This window comes from Budorcas taxicolor, chromosome 11 (genome assembly GCF_023091745.1).
Source record: "Budorcas taxicolor isolate Tak-1 chromosome 11, Takin1.1, whole genome shotgun sequence".
NCBI classification, from domain to species: domain Eukaryota; kingdom Metazoa; phylum Chordata; class Mammalia; order Artiodactyla; family Bovidae; genus Budorcas; species Budorcas taxicolor.
Genome location: NC_068920.1, coordinates 90,702,623 through 90,727,741, shown reverse-complemented (window position 1 = coordinate 90,727,741; position 25,119 = coordinate 90,702,623). Strand labels below are relative to the sequence as shown.

At 43.6% G+C, this 25,119-nt stretch overlaps 1 protein-coding gene and 1 non-coding gene across 2 annotated transcripts in view; one reads left to right on the top strand and one right to left on the bottom strand.

Annotated features, from left to right (window-relative positions):
* Positions 1–24,439, top strand: part of FSHR (follicle stimulating hormone receptor) — a 189,130-nt gene extending 164,691 nt beyond the window's left edge. The window contains exons 9-10 of the mRNA XM_052649152.1: positions 17,858–18,043; positions 23,206–24,439. Of these exons, the coding sequence (XP_052505112.1) occupies positions 17,858–18,043; positions 23,206–24,439 (1,420 nt within the window). The remainder of the gene's footprint in view (positions 1–17,857; positions 18,044–23,205) is intronic.
* LOC128057126 (U6 spliceosomal RNA) lies at positions 12,794–12,900 on the bottom strand. The gene has a single exon (XR_008200299.1). It is a non-coding gene; the product is annotated as a U6 spliceosomal RNA (small nuclear RNA).
* Positions 24,440–25,119: the final 680 nt, after the last annotated feature.

Here is a 25,119-nt window from a genome sequence, read left to right as displayed (position 1 = left end):
CATCTCTTCCCTGAAAGGGAAAGCACAGTTCTTCATCTTCACCCTTAGGGTCCAGGAGTTTTGTTCAAACCAGTGAGAAATACACACATTTGTGTTTGGATCCTCTTTGCCTCAATTCCAGAGCTCTTAAGATGCCTCCAGTGCCACATGCCACTGTATCAGCACCTCTCCTTCTATTGTTGCTTGCTCTGAGTGACTTCACTTTCACTTTTCACTTTCATGCAGTGGAGAAGGCAATGGCAACCCACTCCAGTGTTCTTGCCTGGAGAATCCCAGGGATGGGGGAGCCTGGTGGGCTGCCGTCTATGGGGTCACACAGAGTAGGACACGACTGAAGTGACTTAGCAGCAACAGCACCTTCATTTCTACCACCAGGAGTGACTTTCCTCTGGTTTTATTTGCCCCTGCTATTCTCTTCCACATGGGTCACTCCAACCCCCAGCTCTTCATTGACAATCTCTGCTAACAGTAAATTCCTCCTCCTGAAACTCTCACAGCCTTCATGGCTGAAGGGCCCAGATCTGCAAGACCTTCTTTAAAATGTATTTCCCCAGGCTCTAAGCAAGACCCACTACATCTATGGACAAATGTACTACAGGAAGAAGAAAGGTATCCAGAAGGAAGGAGTCAAATACAAGAAGAAACAGTAAGCAAAGAAACAGATAAACATGTGAACAGATGTAAAGGTTTGCAGAATGACTGTTACATAGCTATCCTGAGGTCAGTTCAGGCACTTGCGAGCCACTAGCTTGTACCTCTTACTTGGCAGTCAGTACATAGGTTATTTACTTACCTACCTACCATCTATCAACATCACTTTCATTTTCACCAAAAAGCTTTCCAGTTCACCCTTGAACAACACCGGTTTGAACTGCATGAGTCCACTTACATATGGATACTTTTCAATAAATATATACTGTCTGCAGTTGGTTGAATCCTTGATGCAGAACTATGGATAAGAAAGGCAGGGCCATGGGACTTGAGCATCTATGGATTGTGGTGTCTGCAGTGGATCCTGGAACCAATTCCCCACAGACACCAGGGGGCAGCTGCATTCTCCTTCAGGTTGGAACCCGTGCATCTCTAGAATGAGATCCTGTGTGGCAGAGCAGAAATTCTATTAATGATTATTAATGATGATAAAGGATCTGCTGTAACTTTTATATGGGACTCTGTCTCTTTGAATAAGTTCAAAGCCCATTCCAGAATGCCTGGTTTCAGAGAGGCAATATGTATGAAAGAAGGGATGGTTGCATGATTAAAGCAGAGATGCCAGAGAAGACTACCTAGGTTTAAAACCAGTTCTCTCACCTCTCTAAACCTCAGTTTCCTCACCTAAAACAAAGACAGGAACAATAATATCCATGTCCTAATACTGTTTGAAGCTTAATAATAATATATATGTAAGTGTATGTGTATATACATATATTGAGTGAATATACATACATTCACTCATTGAACAGATAGATTTTTAAGCACCAGCCCTATGCTATGCACTGTCTATAGTGCAAGGAACAAAAGTTCTTCCTCACAGAAAGCTTATATTCTTATAAAGGAGAGTCAGATAACAGAACTAAATACGCAACTTAATATATTGAACTATCATTACGTATGCTATGAAGTGTCAAGTAGGACCTGGGGGTAACAAATGGGGAATGCCAGGCATACAGTCCCTGTACTTCAATACACAAAGTCCTTAGAACTTGTAGGGCTTCCCTGGTGGATGCAGGAGACGTGGGTTCGATCCCTAGATCAGGAAGATCTCCAGAGGAGGGAATGGCAACCCATTCCAGTATTCTTGCCTGGAGAATCACATGAACAGAGGAGCCTGGGGGGCTACAGTCCATGGGGTCACAAACAGTCCGACATGACTCAGTGACTAACACACTTAGAACTTGTAATGGTTAGTCAGTGTTTCTTATTCTTTGAGTACCTGGGAGACAAACAGAGAAAGTGTATTTGATGTCTTTGACCCGGAGATCAACAGTGTGTTAATTTCACTTAGTGAACAGTCCTAAAGGTTTTGAATGTGCCTAAACCAGCACCCCTATCTTTCATGGCAGAACATGTCTGTGATGGGGTAGGTTTCCACATGTGACCTGCACCAGGTACACTATGACATTGCAGCACCTGAACTACTGTCTGCTACTGAAGCTGAACAGGCTCTCGTCTAGCTCATCACCCAGCTGAGGACACCAGAGCCAGAAATGGGAAGTAACCTGCTAACCATCACACTGTTGTAGCTGCTAAGTCGCTTCAGTCATGTCCGACTCTGCGACCCCAGAGACGGCAGTACCTGGGATTCTCCAGGCAAGAACACTGGAGTGGGTTGCCATTTCCTTCTCCAATGCATGAAAGTGAAAAGTGAAAGTGAAGTCGTGTCCGACTCTTCGCGACCCCATGGACTGCAGCCTACCAGGCTCCTCCATCCATGGGATTTTCCAGGCAAGAGCACTGGAGTGGGGTGCCATTGCCTTCTCCGTCACACTACTGCCCTAAGTTTCAGAGCCTGGACCAGAAACTAGGTCTCCTGCCTCATATCCTATGCATCCCCACCATACCATGTTGCCTAAGGTACCTCAATAGATCCAACTGAACATCTCAAAGGGACTCTCAATTTACTGTGAACTAAAATAGGGGGAAAAATAACTATAAACACCAGAGCCCACCCCCAGCCCAAGAACACTAGTAAAAGGTACACACACACAGCATAGAAGAACATCCCTTGATGTTGATAAGTAGGTCCCAGGCTGAGGCACTACACAGTATGTCTGACCAGGGTCTCCAGTGGAAAACACCAACTCATACCCCCAACCAGCCCTGCCACGAGTGCCAGCAAGAAGAGGGATGACATCATCACCAGCAGTTTTGCAGAGTCCTCAAGTTACAGGCCCATTTTCCACGCTTTCACTACAGGAACAGTGAGTAAAATTTACAGAAAATCGAAAGGAATTTTGAAACATTTGCCATGACTTAAAAAGGTAAAGGGGCTTCCTGCATGGCACTAGTCATAAAGAACCCACCTGCCAATGCAGGAGACATAAGAGACACAAATTTGATCCCTGGGTCAGGAAGATCCCCTGGAGAAGGACATGGCAACCACTTCAGTATTCTTGACTGGAGACTCCCATGGACAGAGGAGCCTGGTGGACTACAGACCATGAGGGGTCACACAGAGTTGGACATGACTGAAACGACTTAGCAAGCATGCAAAAAGGTAGAGAGGGGTAATATGTTTCTACATCTTTTCATTTCAATGCATGAGGATATATGTGTAAGATCCTGGCCTACATCCCAGTCTCTAACTGCTGATCACTTCCTCCTTCTCCCCTTAGGGGCAAGAAGGTTGGTCAGCTTAACATCAAGCCTCCTTTTCTGGGGCTTTCAGGTTAGTCTGCAGATGTCTTCCCAGCCTCTCTGGCTGCTAACCTGGGGCTTTAGGACCTACTCTAACCTCTATTTCCAGGTAATCCCAGGTAAACCCTGGCCTGAAGGCTGTTTGTTTAGTGTGTGTGCAGAGTACAAGCCCATGCTGGTGCTGTGGATTCATGGCTAGGAGAAGAGTGTGTAGACTGCTCAGCCCACCATAGGCTCAGCTCAGGCTAGGGCTGTGACTGTGGCTTGGGTCAGATTCCTCTCACTGAACATCAGACTGTGATGTGGGTATTTGCATGGAGAAGGCTTCCTGGAGAATGCTCTTGGAGCCTGTGGGGAGTACCTGATGGAAGCAGAATCAGGCTAAGAGGGAAGTTGAACTACCATGCATTTGCAACAGAAGCTTCAGCTGATTCTAGGGGGAGCTCTGGAGTTAGAACGGCCCTTCAGAGTTGACTGAATTAACGCAAGGGGCTGATCCTCTTCATCGACAGTCACTGAGTGCAGGCAGGCCCGGAGGAGATGTCAAGTCTTGGGTAAGTCAGGTGAGGGCAAATCCCAGAGCAGAACTCAGCAACAGGCCACCTCAGCGATAAGTTGTCCTCAAATGCCCTTAAGCCATAGTTCTAAATTTGACCATGCATCAGAATCACCCAGCATGCTTGTAAAACTCTAGATGGCTAATCCCCACTCCCAGTGGGTTTAACAGGTCAGGGGTTGGCCTGAGAACCTGCATCTCTAATAACTTTGCAGGTGAAGCTGATGTTGCTGGTCCAGAAAGCACACCGAGAATCACAGCGCCTGAACTGAGGCTGGGAGTTGGGAATCTTGGCCTGGTCTCCATATCTGCTCCAAGAGCCAACAGTGGTGTATCTTCCTCCCCGGAGGCTCAGTGCTTTGCCCCAGTACATATATGCAAGGGATTCTAAGGGAGTTAAGGGGAGGGCACCCAAACCAATCATAACTCCTTTCCTGAAGGCAAAAATTTTAGCTGAGTGAAAAGCAGGGAGCCCCTGAACACCTGAGGGTGCAAGTATGAGATGTTCCATTGCAAAGAGAAATAGATGCAGAGAAAGCCAGGGGCACATAGACAATCTCCATTGAGTTTCCAAGAGCAGTCTAGCATCCTGATTTCCCCCTCATGAGTCTTGACCTTGAACATCAGCAGCCATCTGAGTTTTCACCTTATATTCTGAACTCACTCAAGGTTTCTTTTATTTTTTTAAAGCAATCAAGCACTTGCTGTTTCCTTGGGAAACCGTTTCCTGTGGGGAAAATTTAATGCATTGCCTTTGCAGGCTGGAGCCAGTACAATCATATTCTGATGGTTTATCAAATTGATTTGGCTATAGCTCAGATTCATTTGATAGTTCAGATTCAAACACTGAGTTATTTGTATAAGAATGATTCTCTTCCATTACCAGTATACCCACAGTCCTATAGATAGTAAATTGCCTTTTTATTCCACCTGGGATCATGAAAGAGAGGTCTTCTAGCCATCTGTCAGTGTAGTATACACCAGAAATGTGCTCTCATTTATGGAAATGATTGACCTGTAATAACATCTTTGCTGGGAAAAATAGAAATTGTTCAAATCAAATTTGTGGCACTGGCTATAATGCACTTTATTAAACAGGGCACTGAACACAATTTAACGCCTGCCTCTCCTGACTCAGCATCTTATTACTGACTGCTGTTTCCCTTTCTGCTTTGTAGCTCAAAATCAAGGATGCTAACAATGTTGAAACAGTTCAGGATTGCTAAGTCCTGTCAGCCACTGTCTTATGATGTCTCCTGTTGGGACTACTTTTCAGGATTTCAATTTTCAAAACCAGTCACTTCCAGAATGGAGCATGGGTTGAAATGTTAACCAAAGTGGGACCTTATAAAGAAAGGCTGCCATCATGAGACCAGCCTGAAAGACAAGGATTAAAAACACCTGCCCATTACTACCCCTTCTCCTGTCCAGCCCACCAGCCCTAAGACCAGTCAGTAATAAAGCAGACATCCTCACTCATTCACTGAACATAGCAGGGCTTACGTGTCACATATTTGGAAGGTGTTGACTGAGCATCTATTCAATGTGTGTCCAGTACTCTGCTAGATGTGAGGGATGTCCACTGCTTTTCAGTCACCAAGTCGTGTCCTATTCTTCATGACCCCATGGACTGCAGCACGCCAGGCTTCTCTGTCCATCACCAACTTCCTCGTCCAACACCAACTTGCTCAAACCCATGTCCATCGAGTCGGTGATGCCATCCAACCATCTCATCCTCTGTCGTCCCCTTCTCCTCCTGCCTGCAATCTTTCCCAGCATCAGGGTCTTTTCCAATGAGTCAGCTCTTCGCATCAGGTGGCCAAAGTATTGGAGCTTCCGCTTCAGCATCAATTCTGCCAGAGTATTCAGGGTTGATTTTCTTTAAGACTGACTGGTTTGATTTCCTTGCTTTCCAAGGGACTCTCAAGAGTCTTCTCCAGCACCACAATCAGAAAGCATCAGCTCTTCGGCACGGTGCCCTCTTTACTATCTAGCTCTCATATCCATACATGACAACTGGAAAGACCATAGCCTTGTCTATACAGCCCTTTGTCAGCAAAGTTATGTCTTTTCTTTTTAACACACTGTCTAGGTTTGTCATAACTTTCCGGCCGAGAAGCAACTGTCTTCCAATTTCATGGCTGCAGTCACTATTCACAGTAATTTTAGAGCCCCAAAGAGGAAATCTACTTTTTACCCTTCCACCTTTACTCTTCTATTTGCTATGAAGTGATGGGACTGGATGCCATGATCTTTACTTTTTTAATACTGAGTTTCAAGCCGGCTTTTTCACTCTCTTCCTTCACTCTCATCAAGAGGCTCTCTAGTTCCTCTTTGCTTTCTGCCATTAGAGTGGTATCATCCGCATATCTGAGGCTGTTGATATTTCTCCCAGCAATCTTGATACCAGCTTGTAACTCATCCAACCCGGCATTTTGCATGATGTGCTCTGAGTATAAGTTAAATAAACAGGGTGACAATAAATAACCTTGTCATTCAGTTCAGTCGCTCAGTCGTGTCTGACTCTTTGCGACCCCATGGATCGAAGCACACCAGGCCTTCCTGTCCACCACCAACTCCCAGAGTTCACTCAGACTCACATCCATTGAGTCAGTGGTGCCATCCAGCCATCTCATCCTCTGTCATCCCCTTCTCCTCCTGCCTCCAATCCCTCCCAGCATCAGGGTCTTTTCCAATGAGTCAACTCTTCACATGAGGTGGCCAGAGTATTGGAGTTTTAGCTTCAGCATCAGTCCTTCCAATGAACACCCAGGGCTGATCTCCTTCAGAATGGACTGGTTGGATCTCCTTGCAGTCCAAGGGACTCTCAAGAGTCTTCTCCAACACCACAGTTCAAAAGCATCAATTCTTCAGTGCTCAGCTTTCTTCACAGTCCAACTCTCACATCCATACATGACCACTGGAAAAACCATAGCCTTCACTAGACCAACCTTTGTTGGCAAAGTAATATCTCTGCTTTTCAATATACTATCTAGGTTGGTCATAATTTTCCTTCCAAGGAGTAAGCATCTTTTAATTTTATGGCTGCAGTCACCATCTGCAGTGATTTTGGAGCCTTGTCGTACTCCTTTTTAAATCCGGAGCCAGTCAGTTGTTCCATTCAGGGTTCTAACTGTTGCTTCTTGACTCACATACAGGTTTCTCAGGAGACAGGTAAGATGGCCTGGTATCCCCACCTCTTTAAGAGTTTCCCACAATTTGTTAGGATCCACACAAAGGCTTTAGCATAGTCAATGAAACAGAGGTAGATGTTTTTCTGAAATGCTATTGCCTTCTCTGTGATCCAGCAAATGTTGGCAATTTGATCTCTGGTTCCTCTGCCTTTTCTAGACCCAGTTGGAACATCCAGAAGGTCTCAGTTTATGTAATGTAAAGTTTATCTTGGAGAATTTTGAGAACAACCTTACTAGTATGGGAGATGAGTGCCATTGTCCAGTGGTTTGAACATTCTTTAGTACTGTACTTCTTGGGAATTGGGATGAGGATTGATCTTCTCCAGTCCTGTGGCCACTGCTGGGTTTTCCAAATTAACTGACAAATTGAGTGCAGAACTTTTACAGCACTCTGCTGGAAGTCCATCACCTCCACAAGCTTTATTGGCAGCAGTGGTTCCTAAGGCCCACTTGACTTCACACTCCAGAATGTCTGGCTCTGAGTGAGAGACTACACCATCGTGATTGTCCAGGTCATTAAGATATTTTTTGCGCAGTTCTTCTGTGTATTCTTTCCATCTCTTCTTGATCTATTCTGCTTCTATTAGGTCTTTGCCATTTCTGTCCTTTATTGTGCCCATCTTTGAATGGATGTGGTGGATATAGAGACTCAAAAACAAACAGTACCAGCCCCAAGTTATCTCATTCTGGTAGAGGGACAAAAGCTACTGCGCAGAACTATAATCTCTGCAGAAATTCACAGGAGGTTTTAGTAACAGAGCAGACACCCAATAAATCTTTGCCATGTGATACAGTGACTTGACAGATGAGGTGACAGTGTGAGGAGGTAAGCTCTCACCTCACGTCCATCTGTGTAACAGCCATTCCATCCCCTTCCAACCTTCAATCCTTTCTCCTTCCAGTCATTTAATAATGAATGAACATCTACTGTGTGCCCTGTTTAAGGCTCTCAAGACTAATCTAATAAAATCACAGCGTTCAATAAGTCATTCTTCTGCTCAAAGAAACTCTAAACTCTCCACCTGGCTTTCAAGGCTCAGAGATCAAATCCCATCCTGTGGTTCCCTTAATTACTCAAAATTTGGTTGCTCAGAATCACCCTTCTGCACACCCCTCGCTGCTGTGCTTTGTGTTCTGAGCCTTTCTCCAAGCCTACCCTTAGCCAGTAGTCACAACAAACCCACTTCCATGAAGATGTGGATAACTGATAATGCCTTGTTTTGCTATTCCCCCTGGGGATATTTGCAGCCTAAGAGTGGAATATGCTTTTACAAAGGAATTAAAATCTAACACTAGATTTCCAGGCCACATGGAACAAACTGTCAGTGACTAGACCCTGTGTGTCTGTGTATTTATGTTAGCGGAACAGAGCAAAAGTGATAATATTTACAGTTTAAGTCTCACTCCACGCCGAACAGTATCTACTTATCCCCTCTTTGTCCCTACTGATATGAATGTTTATAGATTTTTCTTAACCTGTGGAGGTACCAGAGAATTTTCTGTCAGTCCAAAATAAGGAAGTCTTATGATAGTTTCCTTGTTTGATTTCCCTAGCAAGTGTCCAGTATGCTTGAAACAAACACTTCTACAAACACTTTTACTACCCAGGAACCATTTCTGCTAAAGAATTGGCTTTACCAAACTCTAAGTGACTCTGCATCTCTCTCCTACCAACCACTCTCACCTTTCAACATCCACCAGCAGAAGATCTGGATCCCGAGATACTGACAAGATGCCACAGTCTTCCAGAAGTGGAGCCACCTAGCACAAATGACAGCAACTCACATATTTTGCAGCTGCGATGAGGAGTCCGCAATATAAGCTAGCTCCAGAACACTGAACAGAGAGATAGGCACCAATGCTTCCCAAGCAGACCTCCCCATCCAACTCCTAGTCACTGAACCACACACAGGTCAACCCATTCAGCACATTATTCTACTGAGTCTTTAATCTGTGTCTATCTCCTTGTAAACTTTGCACAAGGATGCTCCCTTCCTTGGTTCCTTTGATACTCTCAGTCACAAATAATTGCCTGCTGCAGAAGCACTGTTAAGCTGAGCTCCTTTTAAATCCAGGTTTCCTCTCTCAGTTTGCCTTGCATACTTCTCTCTTTAGAATTGCTCTCCTGTAAGACTTCCTTCAACGTCTCACTTTCTCATAATGCTGAGGCATCTCTGCTAATCAGACAACTCTCCACTGAGTAGATTTCTTGAGCCCAGCCCTGTGCCAAATGCCAGGTAGAATACGAAAGTACCTTAGTAATTCCTGTTCTCAGAGCATCTAAAATCTAGCTGAGGAGACAAAACAAATATACATGAAAAGCTGAACAGTATGAAACAATAGAAGAGACAGTACAAGGTACCAGACCTTTGTACGTACAAGAGGTCAGAAGACATCACAGCTGGCTGGGGTGATCTGTTTCCTTTCCTAGTCCTCCAACAGGGCCATTCCTTAGCCTGTCTTTGAACAAAGCAACTGTTTTCTGGGTGCTTACTATTTAGAAGGCATTGCTGAGAATGCAAGGAGTCCTCTGCCCTACAAGAGAGACAAAATGCAAATACAAAGAGCTAGTATACAAAGAAAAAGATGGTAAGTGAGAGAGGCAGAAAGGTATAGACTATAGTGCTATTTGCACTCTTAATGGCTTTCAAGGACAAACGCTTCTACAGCTGTTAAAAACGATGGAGATGATGGGAGTCAATGTGAATCTGTTTGAGTTCTCCATTTCTACATAAAAGCTGTCCTTAAACTCAGTGGTTTAAAGCAATTGTTCCATTTTGTCCACAGTTTTGTTTCAGAAGTTTGGGTAGCTTGTCTCTGATCCACATGATGTCAGCTCAGGTGGCTGGGTCAGGGGGATGTACTGCAAGTTGTCCTCTTCACTCAAGTATCTGGTGCTCCTTGGTACCTCTCTACACACAGACGCACACATACACATACACATACACATACACATACACATACACAGAGCATCTTATCCTCCAGACCCTCTGTACCTGGCTTGGACTTTTTTCAGCATGGCACTAGCAGGGCATTCAGAGTTCTTGCATGGCAGCTTAGGGCTCTGTAAGATTTAGAAGCTATCAGTGCTCTTAGAAGCAAGGTCCAGAACTGGCAGAGTAACACTTTCATCATACTCTACTGTAGTCCAAAGATATCATGGGGATTCAAGGGAAGTGCAAATAGACCCTCTGTGGAAGAGCATGAAGAAATTGTAGTCATCTTTAATCAACATACAGAGTCAATGAGAAAAATATGATGGCATTGCATGCGATATAAAAATTTATTTTGGGAAATCTCCATTAATGTGGTTTTTGTATATTCTACAATTAAGAGGTGAAGGCATAACTAAGAAATAGTGTCTTCTGTTTTCTATCACTTGATTTTAGAAATATTAAAAATGTTAATGGTAAGTAATAAATAATCACCCTGGTTTAAATTACTTCTGAAGGGCTTTGTTTATGCCTTCATCTCAGTCACCATAGGAAACCTTGAGCTGTTTTAGACAAACAGGCAATCTTTGCTCCCTTCCATATTTGAGGGAAAAAATAAGAGCCCATGTACCAGGCAAAATAAAAACTTGGTCCCAGGGACCAGAATTTGAGTGTCAATAGCAGAACTGGTCAGAGGAGCAATTGCCTGAAGAGAGAAACTGGAGAGAATTTTTTTAGGGCAGAAAAGAAAGTTGAGAATCTCTGCAGCAATAGAAAGGCTAAGTGTTGACCAGGCTAGGACAGCTGGATTTTTCAGCATCAGAGGGTGAAGACTCACCACAGGGACAAAGGTTCATGGATCGACTCTTTATTTATTTATTTTACTTTATTTTACTTTACAATACTGTATTTGTTTTGCCATACATTGACATGAATCACCATGGGTGTATACAAGCTCCCAATCCTGAATCCCCCTCCCACCTCCCACCCCATATCTGCACCAGCCCCAAGCATCCTGTATCCTGTATCAAACATAGACTGGCACTTCATTTCTTACATGATAGTATACATGTTTCAATGTCATTTTCCCAAATCATCCCACCCTCTCCCTCTCCCTCAGAGTCCAAAAGTCCATTCTATACATCTGTGTCTCTTTGGCTGTCTCGCATACAGGGTCATCATTACCATCTTTCTAAATTCCGTATATATGTGTTAGTATACTGTATTGGTGTTTTTCTTTCTGGCTTACTTCACTCTGTATAATCGGCTCCAGTTTCATCCATCTCATCAGAACTGATTCAAATGTATTCTTTTTAATGGCTGAGTAATACTCCATTGTGTATATGTACCACAGCTTTCTTATCCATTTATCTGCTGATGGACATCTAGGTTTTTTCCATGTCCTGGCTATTATAAACAGTGCTGCAATGAACATTGGGGTACATGTGTCTCTTTCAATTCTGGTTTCCTTGGTGTGTATGCCCAGCAGTAGGATTGCTGGGTCATAAGGCAGCTCTATTTGCAATTTTTTAAGGAATCTCCACACTGTTTTCCATAGTGGCTGTATTAGTTTGCATTCCCACCAACAGTGTAAGAGGGTTCCGTTTTCTCCACACCCTCTCCAGCATTTATTGCTTGCAGACTTTTGGATCACAGCCATTCTGACTGGTGTGAGATGGTACCTCATTGTGGTTTTGATTTGCATTTCTCTGATAATGAGTGATGTTGAGCATCTTTTTATGTGTTTGTAAGCCATCCGTATGTCTTCTTTGGAGAAATGCCTACTTAGTTCTTTGGCCCATTTTTTGATTGGGTCGTTTATTTTTCTGGAGTTGAGCTGCATAAGTTGCTTGTATATTTTTGAGATTAGTTTTTTGTCAGTTGCTTCATTTGCTATTGTTTTCTCCCATTCAGAAGGCTGTCTTTTCACCTTGCTTATAGTTTCCTTTGTTGTGCAGAAGCTTTTAATTTTAATTAGGTCCCCAGTTGTTTACTTTTGCTTTTATTTCCAGTATTCTGGGAGGTGGATCATAGAGGATCCTGCTGTGATTTATGTCAGAGAGTGTTTTACCTATGTTCTCCTCTAGGAGTTTTATAGTTTCTGGTCTTACTTTAGATCTTTAATCCATTTTGAGTTTATTTTTGTGTGTGGTGTTAGAAAGTGATCTAGTTTCATTCTTTTACAAGTGGTTGACCAGTTTTCCCAGCACCACTTGTTAAAGAGATTGTCTTTACTCCATTGTATATTCTTGCCTCCTTTGTCGAAGATAAGGTGTCCATAGGTGTGTGGATTTATCTCTGGGCTTTCTATTTTGTTCCATTGATCTATATGTCTGTCTTTGTGCCAGTACCATACTGTCTTAATGACTGTGGCTTTGTAGTAGAGCCTGAAGTCAGGCAGGTTGATTCCTCCAGTTCCATTCTTCTTTCTCAAGATTGCTTTGGCTATTCGAGGTTCTTTGTATTTCCATACAAATCTTGAAATTATTTGTTCTAGTTCTGTGAAAAATACCGCTGGTAGCTTGATAGGGATTGCATTGAATCTGTAGATTGCTTTGGGTAGTATACTCATTTTCACTATATTGATTCTTCCAATCCATGATGGTATATTTCTCCATCCATTAGTGTCCTCTTTGTTTTCTTTCATCAGTGTTTTATAGTTTTCGATATATAGGTCTTTAGTTTCTTTAGGTAGGTATATTCCTAAGTATTTTATTCTTTTCATTGCAATGGTGAATGGAATTGTTTCCTTAAAAAATATGGAATGCTTCACGTATTTGTGTGTCATCCTTGCGCAGGGGCCATGCTAATCTTCTCTGTATCGTTCCAATTTTAGTATATGTGCTGCCGAAGCGAGCACCATGGATGGACTCTTAATTCCAGGGACCCCCAGCTCCACAGAATTAGAATACACAGGCAAGAACTAGAAAAGAGACCTTGAAACACCAAGAACATTTATCCTGTGGTGATAGCAATAAATGTTGTGAGAAGCAGTTAAATTCCAGATATATGTGGAAGGTAAAGCCAAGTTATTTTGCTGAGGGTGGGTACACAGGATATGAGAGAAAGAAGAGTCAAGGGTGACTTCCAAGTTTTTGCATGAACAACAGGAAAGGCTGCAAGTAGAGAAGGTTTGGGATAAGATCGAGAGCTCAATGTTTAATATCTAAAGCTTTCTCTGCCTATTAGACATCCAAATAGAGATAATAAGGAAACAGGAGTGATGGGATGAGCAAGCAAAAGTCAGCAAGCACAGTGAAGTATTTGAATGATAGCACTGACAATTGCACTCATCTCACACGTTAGTAAAGTAATGCTCAAAATTCTCCAATCCAGGCTTCAGCAATACGTGAACTGTGAACTTCCTGATGTTCAAGCTGGTTTTAGAAAAGGCAGAGGAACCAGAGATCAAATTGCCAACATCCACTGGATCATGGAAAAAGCAAGAGAGTTCCAGAAAAACATCTATTTCTGCTTTATTGACTATGCCCAAAGCCTTTGACTGTGTGGATCACAAGAAACTGTGGAAAATTCTGAGAGAGATGGGAATACCAGACCACCTGACCTACCTCTTTAGAAATTCGTATGCAGGTCAGGAAGCAACAGTTAGAACTGGACATGGAACAACAGACTGGTTCCAAATAGGAAAAGGAGTATGTCAAGGCTGTATATTGTCATCCTGCTTATTTAACTTCTATGCAGAGTAAATCAGGAGAAACGCTGGAAGAAGCATGAGCTGGAATCAAGATTGCTGGGAGAAATATCAATAACCTCAGATATGCAGATGACACCACCCTTAATGGCAGAAAGTAAAGAGGAACTAAAAAGCCTCTTGATGAAAGTGAAAGAGGAGAGTGAAAAAGTTGGCTTGAAGCTCAACATTCAGAAAACGAAGATCATAGCATCTGGTCCCATCTCTTCATGGGAAATAGATGGGGAAACGGTGAAAAGTGTCAGACTTTATTTTGAGGGGCTCCAAAATCACTGCAGATGGTGACTACAGCCATGAAATTAAAAGACACTTACTCCTTGGAAGGAAAGTTATGACCAACCTAGATAGCATATTCAAAACCAGAGACATTACTTTGCCAACAAAGGTCCATCTAGTCAAGGCTACGGGTTTTCCTGTGGTCATGTATGGATGTGAGAGTTGGACTGTGAAGAAAGCTGAGCACCGAAGAATTGATGCTTTTCAACTGTGGTGTTGGAGAAGACTCTTGAGAGTCCCTTGGACTGCAAGGAGATCCAACCAGTCCATTCTGAAGGAGATCAGCCCTGGGATTTCTTTGGAAGGAATGATGCTGAAGCTGAAACTCCAGTACTTTGGCCACTTCATGCGAAGAGTTGAGTCATTGGAAAAGACTCTGATGCTGGGAGGGATTGGGGGCAGGAGAAGGGGACAACAGAGGATGAGATGGCTGGATGGCATCACTGACTTGATGGACGTGAGTCTAAGTGAACTCCAGGAGTTGGTGATGGACAGGGAGGCCTGGCATGCTACAATTCATGGGGTCGCAGAGAGTCAGACACAACTGAGTGACTGAACTGAACTGATTGACAAATTTATCTGTTGGGTATCTAACAAGCAGGGGAACTAAGTAAAATACACAGAGGTATTACATCAAGATAATTATTAACTCTGAAAATGTAAATTTCCCTAGTATCAAGCAGGTAATTAGCAGTCCAGGGATTAGCAAAGGTAGATAATTGCTACTAATCCTAGACTGTAAAGGCAAGTGAGGATGTGATCTAATTGAAGCACAGAGCTGGTATGGCTGGTAGCTGCTGGATCCTCCACAGATCTGCGTGATGAAGCTGGAGTCACAGAGGAGCCGCTGCCTGAGGCAGAGGAGGGATGAGAAATGCCCCCGCTTCACCCTTCCTCCCACCTGCCAATCCCACCAGTGCCATGTGCTCAACACAACTGAAGGCTGATTGACAAGGTGGTGCCTGGGAAATGGAAACTTTAGAGGCCATCTCTCCTGCAAGACAGAGCAGAACACAAAAAGGGCACAGAATGGAAGTGAGCGAAATCAGGCAAAGACCAGCACATCATATTCAGTGCTTTGTACCTCATTGGAAGTGCAATGGGGAATCACTGACTAGTTATAAGCAGAAAGCCACAATCTGATTGGGAGTCACCCAATCTGCAGTGTAACAATTGCATTAGAGCTAGATGGCCAGGATGATTAATTAAATTCATTAATTAAATTAATAATTTAAATTAAAGAAAGTAAATTAATTAAAATTAATTAATATCAACTTGACTGGGTCATAGGGTGCCCAGATAGCTGGTAAAATATTATTCTTGAGTGTATCTGTGAGAGTGTTTTCATAAGACATTAGCACTGGATTCAATAGACTGAGTAAAGAAGATTCACCCTCCCCAGTGTGGGTGGGCATCATCTAATCAGTTGAGGGCCCTCACAGAACAAAAAGGCAGAGGGAAGGCAAGTGTTTTTCCTTTCTTGAGCTGAAATATCTATCTTCTGGCATTGGACATCAGAACTCCTGGTTCTTGGTCTTCCAACTCTGGGACTTAAACCAGTGACCTCCTTAGTTCTCAGGCTTTTGTCTCTGACTGAATTATACCACAAATGTTTCTGGTTCTCCAGCTTGCAGGTGGTATATCATGAGACTTCTCAGCCTCCAAAATCATGTGAGTCAAATTCCATAATAAATATCCTCTTATATATCTCTATATATCCTATCAGTTCTGTTTCTCTGGAGAAACTTAATACAATGATCACAAGAAGAAAAGTTTTTGAGACTGTTGTCTCTCTAGGCAGAGATTATAGTGACAGACTAAAGTTGTGTCCAAGAAAAGTGGACCAATTTGAAACAAATGTGAAAGTTAGGCTTGCAAAAACAAGAAATTGAGTCCAAGGGGGGGAGAGGGAGGAATCAAGGATAACTCCCAGGTTTCTATCCTGAACAGCACAGGGAAATGGAGGAGTCATTTGCTGAAATAAGGAAAACAAAAGGAGGAAGATAGTTAAAAAGAAGATGATTAATTCAGTTTTGATACTTGCAAGTCATCAAAGGGGTGGGTTCTGATGGCCAATGGATTATCTGGGTCTGGGGTTCAGAAGTAGGATCTAAACTGGGATATACACAGAGAAGCCATCAGCATATACCTGGTATCTGAAATCAAGGAAGTAAGATCACCTGGGAAGATTATGTACAGTCAGAAAGGGGCCTGAGTTTAGAGGAACTCCAATAGATAGAGGAGAAAAATCAAAATCAGAAATAAGCCAAAGTAAATGTCAGAAGAAATTTAAAAGAATGTGATGCCAAGAAAAATGGAAATGCATTTTACGCATGAAATGTAACTGAAAAATCAAGAAGGTTAGAACTAAGATGTGACCTTAATGAGTACTGTTTCACTAGGGGTTGGGAAGAAACTGAGTTGGATTAGGAAATGAGAAAATAGTGACATCAAGTATGGACAACTAGTATAAGAAGTTTGCTTGGAAAAGGAAGAGACAAACAGGGCAGCAGTTATGAGTGGGTTTCACTGGACAATAGGAAGCATTCTAAATTTTTGAGCAAGAGAATAAATGGCCCTATGAAAATAAGACTTTGAGAAAGTAATTTTCACCAGACTAGGAGAACATCTGGGGTAGCAGATATATATTCACAACCTGAAGTTTCATTTCTCCGAGTGCCTACTGTTTTGACTTAGAGGAAGTGCAGATATTAGAAGATTCTCCTTTACCAAGTATACCCAAGGATGCTTGAAATGAGTCCATCCGGTCATCACTACCACCCCCTTCAGAAGCACTCATTCATGGCCAGCCTACTGACCCCCAAAGTCTAAGCCAGTACCACTTAAATCTCCTTGCACCTACCAGCTGGTCACAGTTGTTTTGAAGGTTGCAGCTGCTAACAGTGCTGCCAGAAAATTGCCCATGTCACTGGTGTTGCTGCCAGCAAGGATGGGACTCTGGAGCCCTCCAGGGACAGGAACCTGGTTAAAATGTTCATTTCCATTTTAGACCTTGGGTCACCGAGGCATAGAGTCTCCAACAAAGCAAGAACAACTCTGTGCGTATGTGTGACGTTTTCTGATGACAGCTGCCTGTCATCAAGAGCTGTTTGTTGCTTAGGTGGTTTTCTATGTACTTTAGCTTGTTTAATTCTCACAACCACCCTCTGAGATAGGTATGATTATTACCATTCTTGTTTTACAACTGAGGGAACTGACACAAGGGGAAGTGAGGTAACTTGACCAAGGGCACCAGTCTAACAGGTAGCGGGGCAGGGTACACACGCAGGCAAGTCTGTCTATGGATACCACAGTCATCACCACCACTCCCCCTTGACACTTGGACTTTGGGCTGAGGGTACCTCTATTGCCCACCTCATACTCCTTCCTCTTATAGTGTGTTCTCTTTGCATCCTTTTCTGAAATGTGGCCACAGATTCCACCCCAGCTCAAGAAATATATTTTTACATCTGGTTTTATGGTGGGGAGGAAGCAGTCTCACTTCCTCGATCCTATGTAATTTAGTGAGTGTCTATTCTAAAAAGACACTGTGGAAGGGGAAAGGGCTACAGTTAAGCCCCAGACCAGCCAGGGTGCTAGTACATCCAGGATACAGAGCAGCCCGTTATCCATATACTCCTACCATGAACACAAGTGCCAAATGTCCCTTTAGACAAATATTTATGCGACTGAGGTGTGTTGGATGAACAAGAGTCTCCCTCCTCCCTCATGTAAAAACAGGTCTACTATGACTGCTATTTTGACTGCTAACACAGCAGAAACATTTGGACTCATAGTAATCAGGTATGCTTGCCTCTTCTCCTTATAGAGATATTTCAAGAACCAGGATCCGTTCCCTGCCTAGCTATGGCTTAGAAAATCTTAAGAAGCTGCGGGCCAAGTCAACTTACCACTTAAAAAAGCTTCCCAGTCTGGAAAAATTTGTCACACTCGTGGAGGCCAGCCTCACCTACCCCAGCCACTGCTGTGCCTTCGCAAACTGGAGGCGGCAAACGTGAGTGAGTCTTCCCTGTCCAGCCCTTGAGCCCTGTTTGGGCATTTCTCCAATGGAGTACTTGGTCCACAACTTCTGCAGCCATGATGAAACCCCTTAGGCAAGTTCTAGATCAAAGCCTTAGTGTTTTTTTTGAAAATGAGTTCACAGGAGAGAGCTACCCACATGGTGGGCTACCTACCAAATACTAAATGAGCTACTATGAAAAATGCCAAGCAAGCCTGATTCATAGCTGATCCTTAATAAATGTTTGTTCCCTTTTTCCTTTATAACAAAAAGCGTATATACTTAAAGTCCCAAACTCTGCATCCTATAAATGTGCCAAAGTGTTAATCACTCAATTATTCTGACTCTCTGTGACCCCACGGACTGTAACCCACTAGGCCTCTCTGTCCATGGAATTCTCCAGGCAAGAATAGTGGAGTGAGTTGTCATTCCCTTCTCCAGGAAATCTTCCTCACCTAGGGATCAAACCCAGGTCTCCTCTGCAGATGGCTTCTTTACTGTCTGAGCCACCAGGGATGATCAAAGTCAGATTTGGAGGGAGGAAGCAGAGATGTCATAACAGAGATTGATCACACACCCACAGCACATCTCCACCACGCTGCTGCTGCTAAGTCACTTCAGTCGTGTCCAACTCTGTGCGACCCCGTAGATGGCAGCCCACCAGGCTCCCCTGTCCCTGGGATTCTCCAGACAAGAATACTGGAGTGGGTTGTCATTTCCTTCTCCAATGCATGCATGCATGTTAAGTCACTTCAGTTGTGTCTGACTCTGTGCGACCCTATGGACAGCAGCCCACCAGGTTCCTCTGTCCACGGGATTCTCTAGGCAAGAATACTCGAGTGGGTTGCCATTTCCTTCTCCATCATGCTAAACCTCCCGAGCTCATCTTTGGAGCTTAGCACCAAAGTGGTGGAGATGTGCTGTGGGTGTGTGATCAATCCCTTTGTTCTTCACAGGGAGAACAAAGAGTCAGACACAACTGCACCGACTTAGCAGCAGCAGCAGTGTAGTATGTAACTGGCTAAAAAGCTGAGGTTGTGGAAAGGGGGTACTTTGAAGTTTACATGTTCCAGATATTTAAAGGATCCACCAGGGATACAGGTGCTTCCCAGGTGGTTTGGTGGTTAAAAAAAAAAAAAAAATCCACCTGCCAAGTAGCAGAAGCAGGTTCAATCCCTGGGTCAGGAAGATCCCCTGGAGAAGGAAATGGCAATCCACTCCCATATTCTTGCATGGGAAATCCTATGGCAGGCCACAATCCATGGGGTTGCAAAAGAGCAGAACACAACTTAGTGACTAAACCACAACAATTGGAGATATAATGTACCGGGTATCAGGAATTCTCCAAGTTCCTGCCTCCCCTGAGCTCACTGACACAATCCATACCAGGCAGTCGCACTCAGTCAGCTGTTGCCCGGTTCCCACTCTTGCACAGTAGCCCAGCATAAACACAGCTTCTGTGATACTGTTTTACGGCTTAACGTAGCCACTTCTATTATTCAACCTTAACATGCAGACATATCCCCTACTCTAAAGCAAAATAAAACAAAACAGCCAAACAATACACACTCTAAAATGTTTTCAAAGTATTGAAGAGGCAACAGTCCACACTCAGACCCATGTAAAGGGTCGGCAGAAAAGGGGTTGCTCTTCAGAATTCTCACACATCATTAGGGAACTCCCCAGAATCAGACACTCCCTGCAAGTTAGCTCAAGAGCTAGGGAATTTCTTCTTAACAACTAGAATTTTTAAGAGCTTGGGCTGAAGCAGAAGGCCTGCCTCTTTTATATTCCAGAAAGAGATATTCCAGCCAGGTCAGGAAAGATACCAGTTTCACTGCCAAAATCCTGAAACTAAGCACCCCCCAGGAGAAATCTCAGAGGATGCTGAGACCACTGAAGGAGCTGCACATCATGTGCTGTCACGTGTGCATATATTCCTATATACCATAGGAATATATTCTCTTACTCAGGTGCCCAGACTCCCCTGGTCTCACCACCCCCTGGTAGTGTAGATGCAGCCTCAGGGATCACCCAACTGGAAATCTCCAGGTCTGTCTTACATAGTACCATTGCTTGAAGGGTTTCCTTGTCCCTCTGGACCACTGGGCTCTCACCCTCTCTAGGTCCCTATTTTAAATTACATCAGGGCTTCTCAGGTGTGGCAAAGGAGAGGTCCACAGCTCTTCAAAGAAGACATGCCAAGACAGAGTACAGAAATCACAATGATGTTTAGTGATTTAGCAAATGATGTTTAGTGATTGAGCGTCTTCACTTTCATGCATTGGAGAAGGAAATGGCAACCCATTCCAGTGTTCTTGCCTGGAGAATCCCAGGAACGGGGGAGCCTGGTGGACTGCCATCTATAGGGTCACACAGAATCGGACACAACGGCAGCGGAAATCACTTTCTATTTAGCAAATTCACAAACCCACAACAATATGGTTATGCTATTCAGAAGATAATAAACACAGGATTTGTGTTTTAATTGTGTCACTTCATGGTATATCTTAGTAGCTGTAGTGTGGTTAGGTAATGAAATTTGAGTTTAAAGTTGCATGATGAAACTGCCCCTCAATCTTCACTTGGAAATAATTCCTGAAATGTAAATCTTAGGCCCTGTGGCTGTGAGATTTTGGCCAATGGCCCTTCTGAACTCTCATGGAAAAATCTTATTATCCACTCCCCTCCCTCATTTGTCATTGAACTGGTTATGTCCTTGTCATAGTTCTATACTCAGCTAACATTGTTAATTTGTCCTTGTTTTGTTATTTCTTGTACTCAGGAAGTGACTTAGCAGTAGCAGCAGCAGTACTCAGGTGCTTTCTTTCCAGTTAGATTTTAAACTGATGCACTGTGGCATATTCATTAAGTACCCACATAAGGCATGACCCCAATATGAACTCAGTACGTAACCACCATCCTCTGTCTTCATATTGCTGATACCTGCCTAGTATTCACTGCCAGGCATATTAAAACTTTGCACCTTTATCTCATTTAAGTTTCACAAAAGTAACAGCACTATTCTCTTCTCACAAAGGCAGAAACCGAGGCTCAGAGACTGTAAACAACTTGACCGATGCCAGTCAGACTCAAACTCTCTGGTCTGCCTATCTTCAAAGCTCAGACTCTGGGCCACTCTGCCATGCACTTCCCAAGTAACTGTACTTTGATTTATTGGGGTCCAGGAGTACCACTTTTTAACTCCACCCCAAACTGAATTGCCAATTTATTATAATACTTAGGATTGCTGAGGTATTGCAGAGGCAAGACTTTATTTCCCTGGCTTCCATTTTTCTTTCTAGTCTTCTCCCATAGACATACATTGTTTACCATTTCCCCACTCATATCATTAGGTCACTTCTGTTTCAGGAAAGGAAAGCATCAATACTTAACATATACCAGTAGCAGTATCAACAATAAGCATCATCACAGCAGTCAACATAGGCCCCAGGAAGTGAAGGCTGTGTCTAGATGGTTAGTCAGATCCATTCCAGTGAACTGAATCCCAGTCTGCAAGTGCCAGGTTACTTACTCCCTGTTCTTAGAACCGGGCTGCCGCCGATTCAATGACTGGAAAAACACAGAGTGATTCTCTTGTTCCCTCTTTGCCTGTCTCTGAGCTTGCCTTTCTCTTTTTGCACGATCTCTGGCTAAACCAAAAGATTTTGTGCACGTTTTCAATTCCATATATGTTATTAACTGTTTAACTTCCTTAGTTTCAGCTATGACTGATGTAAGTAAGAAGCTCTATCAGTTCCTAAAACAAAACAAAATGACACAGTCTCGGGGGGAAAAAAAAAAGAGTCCATTGGCCCACGGGAAAAATGACTTCCTGGCAATTCAATTCACTTTCTGGAAGGGAGAGAAGGGAGGAATCGGTTCTCACTAACAGCCCCATCTCCTAGAGGGTCATGGGGAAAGTTCAGTCCAGTCCATGCCCACTGCAGACTTGACCAACCCCCATCATTCAGTACCTAATGGAATCTTTACCTCTTCCACACCCATCCACTCTCTCCTTCTTACTGTTGGGGGTGAGGGGACAGTCTTTGGATTGTTTTAACACTCACCTCCCCACTCACTTCTGAGATTTTGGTAAGGCTTGAGAAAAATGCCGTCACTCAACATTGCTGTGAGCTTGTCCCTCAGGGAGGGAGGAAATGAATAGGGTGTGTGTGTGTGTTTCCATTCAAAAGAAGACCCAGTGTGAAACATCCCCATTCCTTAAGACTTTGCTTCAAAACTATTCAGAACTACTACCCCCATCTCTATAAGTACTATCCACTTGTCTGGATAGAACATTTGTCATCTGCCTTTCATTCAAATCCCTTCTGGAAGTGCCTATATTCTGTTGGCAAGGCCCCTTGTATGTTGGGGTTCAAAGGGGGGAAACTAAGACAGGAAAAGTGACCCCAAGAAGATCCAGCTCCCTAGGGCATGAGTTACAATCCCTCACAACCTGCATTCTCAGGTTGAGATCCTTTTGGGATCTTACTAGCAAACTGCTGAAAATGAGAGAGCCAGGCTTACCTTGCAGACAATGTCTGAGGCCTACTGTGGCCCTTGAGGAGTGAAATAATAAAGAATACACCCCTCAGTAACATTTTAGGCAGGTTACCAGACCTCCTAGTAGCACAACTACCAAAGAGCCAGGGTCAGAGTTGGCTGGGAACAAACTAAAGACTCTGATCTTCCACTCTATGCAGACAAACTCCCACTTGAGTCAGAGGACAGTCCAGAGCTTCTAGGACTGGGGTTTAGTGTAGAGAAAATGGAATGTATACTACTCAGGCATATGAAGGGAGGGCTGAAGGGAGATGGGGAAGGGAGAGGATGAAGTTGATATCAAGTCTGTAAATTATCTGCACTTAACAGTAAGACTTAGCTAGTCCCAGGCGCCTTCCTCCCCACATTCAGTTTGTGGCCAGATGGTTTCCCGAGTGGGCCATCCAACTCTAGGAATATATAAACAAGTTGTTCTGTTCATTTACAGTAAGAAGCATTAACCCTTGAGCTTAGTCTCAAGGGCAGACAAACTGTTAGAAGAAAAAAAAATCTCAAGAAGAAATCCCATTCTCTACCCTGTGTAAAGACAGTGATATATTTGCCATTCTGGATCCAACATGTTGACTCTGTTCCTTTTTGTATTTTTCTAGCTCTGACCTTCATCCAATTTGCAACAAATCTATTTTAAGGCAAGAAGTTGATGACATGACTCAGGCTAGGGGTCAGAGAATCTCTTTGGCAGAAGATGAAGAGCCCAGCTATGCCAAAGGATTTGACATGATGTACAGTGAATTTGACTATGACTTATGCAGTGAAGTGGTTGATGTGACTTGCTCCCCTGAGCCAGACGCATTTAATCCATGTGAAGATATCATGGGGTATGATATTCTCAGAGTCTTGATATGGTTTATTAGCATCCTGGCCATCACTGGGAACATCCTAGTGCTGGTGATCCTGATCACCAGCCAGTATAAACTCACAGTCCCCCGGTTCCTCATGTGCAATCTGGCCTTTGCCGATCTCTGCATTGGAATCTACCTGCTGCTCATAGCCTCAGTTGATGTCCACACCAAAAGCCAGTACCACAACTATGCCATTGACTGGCAAACTGGAGCAGGCTGTGATGCTGCCGGCTTTTTCACTGTCTTTGCCAGTGAGCTTTCAGTCTACACTCTGACCGCCATCACGCTGGAAAGATGGCATACCATCACCCACGCCATGCAGCTCGAATGCAAAGTGCAGCTCCGCCATGCTGCCAGCATCATGCTGGTGGGCTGGGTCTTTGCTTTTGCAGTTGCCCTCTTTCCCATCTTTGGCATCAGCAGCTACATGAAGGTGAGCATCTGCCTGCCCATGGACATTGACAGCCCCTTGTCACAGCTCTATGTTATGTCCCTCCTTGTGCTCAATGTCCTGGCCTTTGTGGTCATCTGTGGCTGCTACACTCACATCTACCTCACGGTGAGGAACCCCAACATCACATCCTCTTCTAGTGACACCAAAATAGCCAAGCGCATGGCCATGCTCATCTTCACCGACTTCCTCTGCATGGCGCCCATCTCCTTCTTTGCCATCTCTGCCTCCCTCAAGGTGCCCCTCATCACTGTGTCCAAGTCAAAGATCCTCCTGGTCCTGTTCTACCCCATCAACTCCTGTGCCAACCCCTTCCTCTACGCCATCTTCACCAGGAACTTCCGCAGGGATTTCTTCATTCTGCTGAGTAAGTTTGGCTGCTATGAAGTGCAAGCCCAGACCTACAGGTCAGAAACCTCATTCACTGCCCACAACTTTCATCCAAGGAATGGCCACTGCCCCCCAGCTCCCAGGGTTACCAATGGTTCCAATTACACACTCATCCCCCTAAGACATTTAGCCAAAAACTAAAACACAATGTGCAAATGTTTCTGAGTGTTGAATGACAATTAAGTCTTGCCTTTGAAGAATATGTCATGCAAGAGCTGACAGATCACTTCCACATACTTCATCTAATTTAATCTCCCTGGCACATCCATAAGGTAAATTGGTCAGAAACTATTAACTCCATGTGATTCATTAAGAAACTGAAGACTTCATAACAACATTAATAATTAAAATAATGTAGTACTACATAACATTTGTTCTATCCTTTACAGCATTCAAAGTGCTCTTGTTCAGATCATCTCAACTGATCCCTATAAAAGTCCTATTAAACAGGCAGAACAGGAATTATGCTTGGAGTTTTATAGATGAGGAACGCACAACTCAAAGGGTTAAGTGACTTGTTCAAAATTGCTCAACTTATAAGAAGCAGAGCCAAAATTAAATGTTCTGACTCCCAGAGAACTTGCAAGAGAGGCAGTGCAAGATTTATTCACTCACTCATTCCCTCAATGAATATTCACTGGATATCTATGTGATGCTTTGAAACATGTCAACCTGAGTAGGCTGAACTACATTTCCCAGAATTCCCTTTCTTAAATATTTCCCATGAAGGTAGGCCACATGAAAAATTTTCAGGAAAACAGGAGGGTGGAAGGGAAGCTGCAGCCATTTTGTCACTCACACTTTGTTGCTCATCTGCTGAT